At 46.9% G+C, this 12,921-nt stretch overlaps 1 protein-coding gene across 1 annotated transcript in view; it reads left to right on the forward strand.

The window, feature by feature from the left end:
* The window catches only part of SHCBP1L (SHC binding and spindle associated 1 like), a 232,243-nt gene that overhangs the window by 46,229 nt on the left and 173,093 nt on the right, over positions 1 to 12,921 (forward strand). The window contains exons 4-5 of the mRNA XM_056531886.1: positions 31 to 117; positions 10,233 to 10,451. Of these exons, the coding sequence (XP_056387861.1) occupies positions 31 to 117; positions 10,233 to 10,451 (306 nt within the window). The remainder of the gene's footprint in view (positions 1 to 30; positions 118 to 10,232; positions 10,452 to 12,921) is intronic.

Here is a 12,921-nt window from a genome sequence, read left to right on the forward strand (position 1 = left end):
AAAAAAAATTTATATTTCTTTTTCTTCCAGGTTCTTTTTTGATCACCTTTGGAGAGACTGGGATGATGAAGAAAAATTAGAAAATTATGCTTTTATCATCGAAGAAAGGATTAAATTGTAAGGATTTTTTGAGATTCAGTTTTTTTTAATATAAATATTTGATTAAGATTGAATTCACAGAAAAAGTAAGGGGACACAGAAGGCGCAAACATGTGCCATTATCTCAGGTTAGAATACCCTGTGTTACTTAAAGTAATAGGCTCACCTTGTGGTGTTGTACTGCGAGCACAACACTGAAAATTGCCTCATTTATAGAGACTTTTGTCTCAAGTGAGGAGCCACCATCATCAGTTCCGTTGTGAAGATATTAGAATTGTGAACAGGTCTACACCTGTTTATAATTCTAATATCTACACAACTGGACAGATTACCAATACACAAATACCAATGTTAATATATACTCTTGCCCTATGGAATTACCGTATTTTTCGCCGTATAAGACGCACTTTTTCTTCCCCAAAACTGGGGGGAAAAAGTCGATGCGTCTTATACGGCGAATACACCCCTATCGCGGCGGTCCCTGCGGCCATCAACGTCCGGGACCGGCGGCTAATACAGGACATCACCGATCGCGGTGATGCCCTGTATTAACCCTTCAGACGCGGCGATCAAAGCTGACCGCCGCGTCTGAAGGGAAAGTGACACTAACCCGGCTGTTCAGTCGGGCTGTTCGGGACCGCATCGATTTCACCGCGGCGGTCCCGAACAGCCCGACTGAATAGCCGGGTTAGTGCTTACAGGACACCGGGAGGGACCTTACCTGCCTCCTCGGTGTCTTCTCCGTTCAGGGATCCCCTGTATGGCTGGCGCTCTCCTTCCTCGTCATCACGTTGTCGCGTAGGTGCGTCAGGCGTGCGTAACGACGTGACGGAGAGCAAGGATATCCAGCCGGCAGCAGAGACGTTCCGGAGCGACGGGGACACGGTGACAGCGATGGAGCGACATCCAGGGCAGCGGTGACGGGTCCGGAGCGGCGGGGACACATGAGTATTACCTCCTATGCAGTGGTCTTCAATCTGCGGACCTCCAGATGTTGCAAAACTACAACTCCCAGCATGCCCGGACAGCCAACTGGGAGTTGTAGTTTTGCAACATCTGGAGGTTCGCAGGTTGAAGACCACTATTGGGTTCAAAATCTTTATTTTTTTTAGATTTTGCACCTATAAATTGGGTGCGTCTTATACGCCGGTGCGTCCTATAGGATGAAAAATACGGTAATACTTTGGTTATATACCATCATCTAAGGACATTATTATATACCATCATCTAAGGACATTATTCTCTTCTATCACAACATGCTCTTCCAGTAAGGAATACACTTATAGATGTGGCCCTTTTGTGGTACTAGTGTCTCCCATACATCCCCCTGCTGCATACATGCTTGTATAGCAGAGATAGTCTTGGTGCGGCTTATATTTCTACCACTACCCCCACTCCCGCTTCATCACATCACCTGTATTGCTTGTACATCTATACCTTGAATTTAAGATACATTTATTATGTTGTAAATCATAATGTGTCTTGAATTTTATTATATTGTAATTTCTTATTGTTCACATCTGTGTTTTTTTTTTTACATTTTTGTATGTATTCATTGTCCTACCCACTGAAACTGTTCGATGAAATACCAGTGACGTCACTATACCTTTCCAAGTGATTTTTTTGCGGGCTTTTGTGTTTAACCCCTTAAAGGGGTACTCCAAAGGATAGGGGATAAGATGTTAGATCGCAGCGGTCCCGCTGCTGGGGACCCCGGTGATCGCCGCTGCGGCACCCCGCCATCATTACTACACAGAGCGAGTTCGCTCTGTGCGTAATGACGGGCGATACAGGGGCCGGAGCAGCGTGACGTCATGGCTCCGCCCCTCATGACATCACGGCCCGTCCCCTTAATGCAAGTCTATGGCAGGGGGCGTGATGACCGCCACGCCCCCTTCCCATAGACTTGTGTTGACAGGGGCGGGCCATGACGTCACGAGGGGCGGAGGATGACGTAACGATGCTCCGGCCCCTGTATTGCCCGTCATTACGTGCAGAGCGATCTCGTTCTGCGCAGTAATGATAGCGGGGTGCCGCAGCAGCGATCCCCGGGGTCCCCAGCAGCGGGCCCCCCCGGCGATCTGACATCTTATCCCCTATCCTTTAAATAGGGGATAAGATGTCTAGGGGCGGAGTACCCCTTTAAGGACTCAGCCCATTTTGGCCTTAAGGACTCAGACAATAAAAATTTTTACGTTTTCATTTTTTCCTCCTCGCCTTCTAAAAATCATAACTTTTATATTTTCATCCACAGACTAGTATGAGGGCTTGTTTTTTGCGCGACCAGTTGTCCTTTGTAATGACATAACTCATTATATCATAAAATGTATGGCACAACCAAAAAACACTATTTTTGTGGGGAAATTCAAAAGAAAAACGCAATTTTGCGAATTTTGGAAGGTTTCGTTTTCACACTGTACAATTTACGGTAAAAATGACGTGTGTTCTTTATTCTGAGGGTCAAGACGATTAAAATGATACCCATTATTACATACTTTTATATTATTGTTGTGCTTAAAAAAAAATCACAAACTTTTTAACCAAATTAGTACGTTTATAATCACTTTATTTTGATGACCTATAACTTTTTTATTTTTCTGTATAAGCGGCGGTATGAGGGCTCATTTTTTGCGCCATGATCTGTACTTTTTTTTGATACCACATTTGCATATAAAAAACTTTTAATAAATGTTTTTATAATTTTTTTAAATAAAATGTATTAAAAAAGTAGCAATTTTTGACTTTTTTTTTTTTTACGTTCACGCCGTTCACGTTCATACCGTATGGTATCATTAACATTTTATTTTAACAGTTCGGACATTTACGCACGCGGCGATACCAAATATGTCTATTAAATTAATTTTTTACGCTTTTTGGGGGTAAAATAGGAAAAAACGGACGTTTCACTTTTTTATTGGGGGAGGGGATTTTTCACTTTTTTTAACTTTAACTTTTACATTTTTTTACATTTTTTTTTACACTTGAATAGTCCCCATAGGGGACTATTCATGGCAATACCATGATTGCTAATACTAATCTGTTCTATCGGTCATCTTCTGCTCTGGTCTGCTCGATCTCAGACCAGAGCAGAAGACATCGGGAGCCGGACAGAGGCAGGTGAGGGGACCTCCGTGCGGCGTTCTGAGGGGTTAATGACGGACGCCCGCGAGATCGCGATCAGCAGCCGGGATCAGCCGCGCATGACACGGGCATCGCTCCGATGCCCGCGGTTATGCACAGGACGTAAATGTACGTCCTGGTGCGTTAAGTACCACCGCACTAGGACGTACATTTATGTCCTGCGTCCTTAAGGGGTTAAATTCTGTAATGCTTAATTTCACTGTATGACCTGACAAAGAGGGGTGCCACCCCCTCAAAACGCCATGTCCATGTGCTATTTAGGGAAATAAAAGCTACTTACTTTATTATTATTCAGTTTTTTTGCGGTTACTTTTACTTCCTTTATCACCAGGTGACCACAGACACGGCATCTGCTTTTCTTCCACTATTTTAAAAGTCCATCCTTCTATATCTTAAACATTCATGGCCCATCCACAAGATATAGCATAAATGCTTAATCAATGCTGATTCTACCTCTGAAACCCTTGTCCGAATAATTGTTGTTACTGTAAACCACATTTGCTGACTCACATTGGCCACATTTTTACAGAACTGGTGAGGATTGTGTAAAATGAACTACTTGCGCAGCCCTTTTATGATTTTCATATACTTCAACTGGCAATGCAATTGACATACAACCAGGACCCCAATTTTCCTGATAGATAAGGGTCCTAGAGGTGTGGGAATGCAAAATAGCGTTAAAGGGGTACTCCGGTGAAAACCTATTTTCTTTTAAATCAACAATGAATGCTACAGAGGAAATTCCTTTCTTTTTGGAACACTGATGACATCACGAACACAGTGCTCTCTGCTGACATCTCTGTCCATTTTAGCAACCATGCATAGCAGATGCATGCTAAGGGCAGCATGGTTGCTCCGTGTTTAGCACTGCTGCCTTGCAGTGCTGGGGACTTGGGTTCAAATCCCACTAAGGACAACAATAAATAAAGCGTTATTATTATAATAACGTCAGCAGAGAGAACTGTGCTTTTGATGTCATCAGAGAGCATTCCAAAAAGAAAAGAATTTCCTCTGTAGTATTCAGCAGCTAATAAGTACAGGAAGGATTAAGATTTTTTAATAGAAGTAATTTACAAATATGCAGGTAGAGAAAAGAAATAGTTGGCGACTCACCACTCTTCTATTCAGCAAAGTTCTTTATTGCACATATTCACAACTGTGTTGCCCAGGGAGAAAACAGAGATGGACACGCAGGGGGGTACCACAGAGAGGCGACAACGCTGTTTCGCACTACATAGTGCTTCAACTGCCCTCTCCGTCTCCTCCCTGGGCAACACAGTTGTGAATATGTGCAATAAAGAACTTTGCTGAACAGAAGAGTGGTGAGTCGCCAACTATTTATTTTCTCTACCTGCATGCTTGATGGACTTTTCCTTTCAGTCTGAGCACCACCAGCTTCCTACAATTTAACCGCTACAGAGCTACAGTAGTCCCGAGGATCAGAAGTAAGCTGTGCCGATTGTTATCTTGTTTCTTTTTTAATTTACAAATATGTTTAACTTTCTGCCACCAGTTGATTTAAAAGAAAAAAGGTTTTCACCGGAGTACCCCTTTAATATCTTATTTTTTTTACTTATATTTTAGTTTGTTGGGGGAAGCATTTCAGTCTACCCTTTCTAAGCCTATTTTTACGGTTTCTAAATCTTGTAGCTCAGTTTTTACAATATTTTATAGCTGAGGTAAAAATTGTCTGCAGCACATCTCTTGTTTACACCAGTAAATGTACTGCCTGCAAACAATTATTTCTCTGTCGGCTCCATTGGGGGGACACAGACCATGGGTTTATGCTGCTGTCACTAGGAGGCTTGACACTATGGCAACAGAAAAGTCGGCTCCTCCCAGCAGGATATACCCCCCTCCAGGTCACTGAGCTAATCAGTTTTAGCTTAGTGTCTAAGGAGGTAGACATGGTCTGGGGTTCTCCCCAGACTTGGTCTTATGTTTTATTGTTTTCCTAGATATAGGGATGTGTTAGATTTTTTATTCCGTTTTCTTTCAGTTTTCAGGTGGGGACTCAGGAACTGGGGCTCACTGTTTCCCCATTGCGATTGAGGGGGCACAGACATCGCGTCATGTACTGTCAACCCCCTCTTGCCAACGGTCAGCGCCTGGGGTTGTACCTCATGGGTCCGGGTCCCCCTATCTCCCTGCTCGCCTTGCTCGCACATGGTAGCCCGGCATGATGCAGGTGACAAAGCTGGCTGAAGACTTCATTAGAAGACTTCATGAGGTAAGTTCTACTGACTGAGGTGAGTATTTTCCCTCTTTTCCCTCAGGTGTAGATTTGCAACATCTGGAGACCCTCAGTTTTGGCCCACTGTTATCAGGTAAGTGGGGCTGGCCTGGTCAGGGTTCTTTTTTTCTTTACTGGGGTGAGCAGTGCTTTTATTGGGGCAGTGGAATTACTTTTATTTGGGGCCGACTGAGCATTACAGGGCACAGTTTATTTCACTGGCCACTTCATGAACTTAATGAAGCTGACAGCCGCGGCTTGTCTGCGCTGTGGGCTGACTGAGCGCCGTGAACTTCGGACGTGACTCTTGAAGTATCCTTTCATCGCGCCAAACCGGCATCCCAGATGTTCAGCTCTCACGCTGAATTTGACACCCTGCTGGAGACTGCCTGGAGACATCCTGAAAAAAGGTTTCCGGAAATAAAAAAAAGTTGAGGCGCGGTACCCCTTCACCAAGGACCTTGTCTCTAAGGTGACTTCCCCTCCTTCGGTGGATCCACCTGTTTCCCGCATCTCTAAAGCTACTACGCTGCCGCTGGAGGATGCGGCTGCCTTCAAGGACTCGGCAGACAAAAAAGTAGAGTCCTTGCCAAAGTATGCCTCTGAGGCAGCGGGTTCATCCCTGCTTCCTGCCTTCGCCTCCGTCTGGGGGTCTAAGGCCCTTTCTGTTTGGTGTTCCCAACTCCGTCAGGGTATTCTTTCGGCATCCCCTCCGGAGGATCTGTCTGCATTGACTCTCCAATGCTCCAAAGCTGGAGACTTTCTGTGCACGGCTTCTATGCAATCAGTCCGTTGTGCTGCTTTTGCCATTGGTAACCTAGCGGCTCTCTGTCGCTCCATGTGGCTTAAGGCATGGGATGCAGACGCTGCCTCCAAGAAGTCTCTCACCGAACTTCCATTTGCCGGTTCCCGACTTTTTGGTAAGCGCCTCGATGGGTAAGAGGGGTAAGAGTTCCTTGTTACCTCAAAATAAGGCTCGCGCTACTTCCCATAGGAATTCTTCCTCTTTCCGGTCCTTTCGGACATTTGATCCGAATAAAGGGTCTGGGCAGGCGACCTCGAGGGGCAAGAAGGTTCCCTCTTTCTGGGGCGCGCCCCTCTTGGAAGTCGGATAACAACAACCGTTCCGGACGTTTTGCGGCCAAATCGGGCAACCGCAAACCCACTTCCGCATGAAGGAGCGCCCCCACCCGCAGATTTTTCTCGGGTGGGAGGTCGTCTCTTGTTCTATCAGAACATCTGGACCATGTACATTCAGGACTCCTGGGTCAGGGATGTGGTGTCCAATGGATACCGGATCGAATTTGTCTCCCTTCCGAGGGATTGATTTTTTTTTTCAGTCCCGGGCCCCCTGGTCTCGTTCACTAGCGAAGGGATCTCGGGAAGCTCTCCAGTCCCTTCTTGTCCAGGGAGTCATTATCCCCGTTCCTTCCAAAGAATGCTTTTGGGGTTTCTATTCCAATCTTTTCGTGGTTCCCAAGAAGGGTGGTTCTGTGCGGCCAATCTTGGATCTTAAATGTCTCAACCGACATCTTCTCATCCACCATTTCCGAATGGAATCTCTTCGTTCGGTAGTGGCGTCCATGGAACCAGGGGAGTTTCTTTCCTCGGTGGACATCAAGGATGCCTACCTCCACGTTCCAATATTTCCCGCCCATCAGTGGTACCTCCGTTTTGCGGTTCCGGAGGGTCATTTCCAATTCGTAGCCCTCCCCTTCGGCCTGGCCACGGCTCCTCGGGTCTTTACCCGCCTGTGATAACCCTGTTGCGGTCGAGAGGGGTCTCAGTGATCCCTTACTTGGGCAACCTTCTCATCAAGGCTCCCACCAGGGCTCAGAATCTGGAGAATGTGACTCTCACTCTCCAGACCTTGGTTCGTTTTGGGTGGATGGTCAACCGGGACAAGTCCGTCCTCTCCCCCATCCAATCTCTGGTTTTCCTGGGGCTTCAATTCGACAAGGCCTCTGCTCGGATTCGCCTGTCGTCGGACAAACGACTGATTCTCCTGTCAGGAGTCTGCTCCCTTCGGGCGCAGGTCCCAGTCTCCATCCGCTTTTGCATGGAAGTCCTGGGTCGGATGGTGGCGGCCATGGAGGCCGTGCCCTTTGCCCAGTTTCATTACCGCCCTCTTCAACTGGCGATTCTCTCCCGGTGGGACAGGTCTCCCCTGGCTCTCGGCCGCAAGATTGTTCTCCCTCTTCGGACCCATCAGTCTCTTCTCTGGTTGCTCCGCTCCCCTCTACTTCTTCAGAGGCGATAATTTCTTCCCCTACACGGGCAGGTGGTCACGACGGATGCCAGTCTGTCGGGCTGGGGAGGTGTTTTCAGGGGCCGGAAGGTTCAAGGCCTCTGGTCTCCCTGGGAAGCTCGTCTTCCCATAAACATCTTGGAACTGAGGGCGATTCATCTTTGTCTGCTTCATTGGGAATCCCTACTTCAGGCCCGCCCTGTCCGCGTCCAGTCGGACAACGCCACGGCCATGGCGTACATCAATCGGCAGGGCGGCACTAGCAGCTCGGCGGCCATGGCCGAGGTGACAAAGATCCTCCTGTGGGCGAAACGCAAGGTTCCGGCCATCTCAGCGATTCACATTCCAGGTGTGCTCAACTGGGAGGCGGACTTCCTCAGCCGGTCCTCAGCCAACCCCGCGAGTGGTCTCTACATCCAGAGGTCTTCGCACAGATTTTCGACCACTGGGGCATTCCAGACGTGGACCTTTTCGCGTCTCGGCTCAATCGGAAGATTCCTCCATTTGTGTTGAAGTCCCGGGACCCTCTGGCTTAAGCAGTCGATGCTCTGGTGATCCCATGGTCGGGGTTTGCCCTGCCCTATCTGTTCCCTCCCCTTCCTTTCCTTCCCAGGGTTCTGAGGAAGCTCAAAGCGGAGGGCGTCCCTGCCATTCTAGTGGCTCCAGACTGGCCTCGAAGGGCGTGGTACGCCGACGTGGTCAGGCTTCTGGACGACGTGCCGTTGCGCATTCCACTTCGTCCAGACCTCCTGTCTCAGGTCCCCTTTGCCACCCCAATTTACAGTCGCTGCATTTGACGGCGTGGGGGTTGAGACCGCGGTTTTAAGAGCCGCGGTTTTTCTTCTCAAGTGATTCATACCATGCTCAGGGCCCGCAAGCCCTCCACTGCGAAAATTTATCACCGTACCTGGCGGTCTTATTTTCGCTGGTGCGAATCTCAGGGTTTTTCTCCTGTCATTTTTTCCGTTCCCTGGCTTCTCTCTTTCCTACAGTCGTGGTTGGAACAGGGGCTGGCTCTCAGCTCCCTTAAGGGGCAGGTTTCGGCCCTGTCGATTCTTTTTCAGCATCCTCTAGCATCCAATTCCTATGTTCGGACTTTCCTACAAGGCGTGGCACATGCTGCCCCTCCTTATCGGCCCCCTTCTCCCCCATGGGACCTGAACCTAGTTCTGGGTGCCCTCCAAGGTGCACACTTTGAACCTCTTAGGGAGGTTTCCCTTTGCCTCTTTTCCTGGAAGGTGGCATTTCTTTTAGCTATCACCTCCATTAGGAGAGTTTCTGAACTGGCAGCTCTCTCCTGCCGTTCTCCCTTTCTGGTGATTCATCAGGACAAGGTGGTTTTCTGACCAGATCCTTCTTTCTTGCCTAAGGTCGTTCCGGCCTTTCATCTCAATGAGGACATTGTATTTCCGTCCTTTTGTCCCGCTCCTTCTCATCCCAGGGAGCGTTTGCTCCACAAGCTGGATGTAGTGCGGGCCGTTCGGACCTACCTCTCTGTTACCTCTCTTTTTCTTTCGTCAGTGCGATTCCTTTTTGTCCTTACGGAGGGTTGTTGTAAAGGTCACCCTGCTTCCAAGGCCACCATTTCTCGGTGGATCCGATCTGCCATTGTGGAAGCTTATCGCTGTGGGGGGGGGGGGGGGGGGAAGATCCCTTCAGGGTTTTGGCTCATTCTACCCGTTCTGTTGGGGAATCCTGGGCTCTCCGAAATAAGGCCTCGGCCTCGCAGATCTGTAAAGCGGCCACTTGGTCGTCTTTGCACACTTTTTCTAGGTTCTACCAGGTTCATACCTTTGCATTGGCCGATGCTGGTCTGGGCCGTAAAGTGCTGCAGGCGGCGGTGGTTCAGCCGTCTGCCTAACCGGTTTTTCTGCCCACCCAAGGGACGGCTTTGGTACGTCCCATGGTCTGTGTCCCCCAATGGAGCCGATAGAGAAAAGGAGATTTACCGCAAAATCTCTTTCTCGAAGGATCCATTGGGGGACACAGCTCCCACCCTTTTCTGGGGTTTCTCTTGGTTATCTGTCCGAGTGTGTGTTCAGTTATATTTTTCTTCTGGTTTTCGGACAGTTCGAGGTTTTTTCTTGACCTGTCGGTCTCCTTCTATTGCTCTGGTACTAAAACTGAATAGCTCAGTGACCTGGAGGTGGGTATATCCTGCTGGGAAGAGCCGACTTTTCTGTTGCCATAGTGTCAAGCCTCCTAGTGACAGCAGCATAAACCCTTGGTCTGTGTCCCCCTATGGATCCTTCAAGAAAGAGATTTTACGGTAAGCATAAAAAATCTCCTTTTTTCTGCTGATTGCTGTGCCTGTGCTGTGCCCTATGTAAATAGGTGATGTGCTGAAAATGATGATTTTGTAGGTCTGCAGGAACAATCCAGCATTCAGCCAACAGTTATTGAAATTAGAACGTAAGAACTTTGTGTAACTAGTAATTATGCAATTATTGTATACTTTTATTCTGCTTATTTTGTTCAAATGAACTGATATAATAACATTTACTGTTCCAGGTATGGGGACATTCAAGATGGAAACATTCCTCGTCCCATTTTACAGCGATTTAAAACAATGTTTGAAAAATATAGAAAGAAGCGTTTTGAATTAATAAATTTTCAAAGAGAGATAAAAGATGAACCTTCAGTTTCAGATGCTGTTGAATGTTGGCATAAATACTATGAAGTTCAGATGATAGGTGAATTGTTAAAACTATGGGAAAGTCTACAACTCAGGTAAAAGATTATTCATGTTTGTCTGCCCAAATTCTTTAACCACAAAAAAAAAAAAAACTATTTCTTTTGATGAATCTCCCCCATTATCTTTCCTCTGAAGATCAATGCAATTAAACAACATCCAACTTATGTAGTTTTTCTAGTAGCGTGCTACTACAAAAAAAAAAAAAAAGTAAAGCAATTTACGAAATCAGTATACCTTAAATTGTCCTTTTCTGCCCTCTGTAAGAGAGCTCATTTTTTTGCACCATGATCTGTAGTTTTTATTGGGAGGTGGGATTTTTTTTAATCACCTTTTTTTCTTTTCTTTTCTTTCTGATTGATGTGATCTTCAACATTATATGTTAATAGTTTGGACTACTTCGCTCGTGGCAATACTAAGTATGTTTTATCATTTCTATGTATTTTTGGGGAGGGGTAAAAGAATGGGGATTTAATTTTTTTTATTGGCGGAGGGGTTTTCAAAAACATTTTTTTATTTCACACTTTTTAAGTCCCGATTCACTGTACAATGCTATGCTTATTACATAGCATTATGCAGTGTGATCGCCCTTCCACGGATAGAGCCTGGCTAAGCCAGGCAGCATCACAGTATTGGTGATACGGCGGCCGAAGCCAGGTAAGGGGACCCTCTGCTACCATTTTAGCTTATTGGACCCCCTGTGATGTGGTCGGATGAGCCCAATGAGCTAGCGGGCATTTCGTTTTTAACACTTTAGATGTCATCATTGGCATTTACGCCTGGGTGCGAGAAGTCCCAGTCTTCAAGGGCTTAAATTTATGAATTTATGCCCTTCATCCTTAACAAGTGAAGCAATTGATAGGTGTATGGTTTATTCTTTGTCTTTTTCTTTTGTTATACCACCTCCTCTACTTTCTTGATAATATTTCTGCAATCGCTTTACGGGTTTTATGAATGTTCCTCCTATCTTCTCATTGTTTTATTCTTTGTCTCCCCTCTATGGGTACGTTTACATGGGCACTGGGATCGACCGATATCGTTTTTTTAGGGCCTATACCGTTAATGGTGGAGGTTAGGGCCGATAGCCGATAACTTATACCGATATTCCGGTATAAGTTATCGGCTATTTATCACCCCGAGACACCGCTGCAGATCATTGATTTAAAGCGGGCATTATCGGCTTATCGGCAAGGTAATTGCCGATACCGATAATGCCCAAAATCGTTATTATCAGCCGATAATATCGGCCAAACGATAATCAGTCGATCCTTAATGGGCAGGTTACGATCATGTTTCCCAAGCTGATTTTCTGAAGCAGAATTTCCTCAGCAGAAAATTTACCACAGACCCCATTGAGGTCAATGTATTCTGCTATGGATTGTACTCTGCAGAACACCTGCAGTGGCTCAAACCCGCAGCAGAAAACAAGCTCATATCCTGCCTGTATAAATGTACCCAAAGCCTCTCTCCACTTTTATGTTTATTTAGATATAAATGTTCTTTTTCTTTCTTGCTGTTCTATTTATTTATAGATAAACTCTCTATAAGCCTTCCTTGGTCTTCTTTCTGACTGGTTCACCACTTGAATTGTTCAGTGCTTACAATTTTGTAATGCACTAGCTAGTGCTGGGCAATATACCAGTTCATACCAAATACCGCAATTTTTTTCTTGCACGATATGAATTTTTCCCATACCGCAATACCGGTTAGACCCCTCCACCCCTCGAATGAATTATCAGCCTCAGCGCGCTGTCCCCACATCGGGGAACTAATCATATGTGACCCGCGAGCGCTCCTTCTCTACCCCCACCCCCCAATCATATGTGACCCGTGAGCGCTCCTTCTCTACCCCCCCCAATCATATGTAAACCGCGAGCGCTCCTTCTCTACCCCCACCCCCCAATCATATGTGACCCGTGAGCGCTCCTTCTCTACCCCCCCAATCATGTGACCTGCACGCGCTCCTTCACTACCCCTCCTTCCCCAAATCGTATGTGACTTTAACTCCCCTTCACCTACGTTCCCCCGTTGCTCCGGTAACTGCCTCATGCTCTTCCTGGGGATGGGAACATCACAGAGCCGTCAGCCTATCACCGGCCGCAGAGATGTCCCGCCTCGGCCGGTGATAGGCTGAGCGCACTGTCATGGAGCTGGCCGGCTTCTTACATGACAGTGCGCTCAGCCTATCACCGGCCGAGGCGGGACATCGCTGCGGCCGGTGATAGGCCGACGGCTCTGTGACGTTCCCATCCTCAGAAAAAAAGTCGTCTCCTCCCAGCAGGCTATACCCGCCTTCAGGCTCTGAGCTAATCAGTTTAAGCTTAGTGTCTGAAGGAGGTGGACATGGTCTGGAATTCTCCAGACCACGTCTTCTGATTTTTTGTTTTCCTAGTATAGGGACGTGTTAGTTTTTTATTCCTTTTACTTTCCTGTTTTCAGGTGGGGACTCAGGGACTCCAGTTCCCTGTTTCCCCATTGCGAGTAAGGGGCCACGGACATTGCATATAT

This window comes from Hyla sarda, chromosome 7 (assembly GCF_029499605.1).
Source record: "Hyla sarda isolate aHylSar1 chromosome 7, aHylSar1.hap1, whole genome shotgun sequence".
Taxonomy (NCBI): Eukaryota; Metazoa; Chordata; class Amphibia; order Anura; family Hylidae; genus Hyla; species Hyla sarda.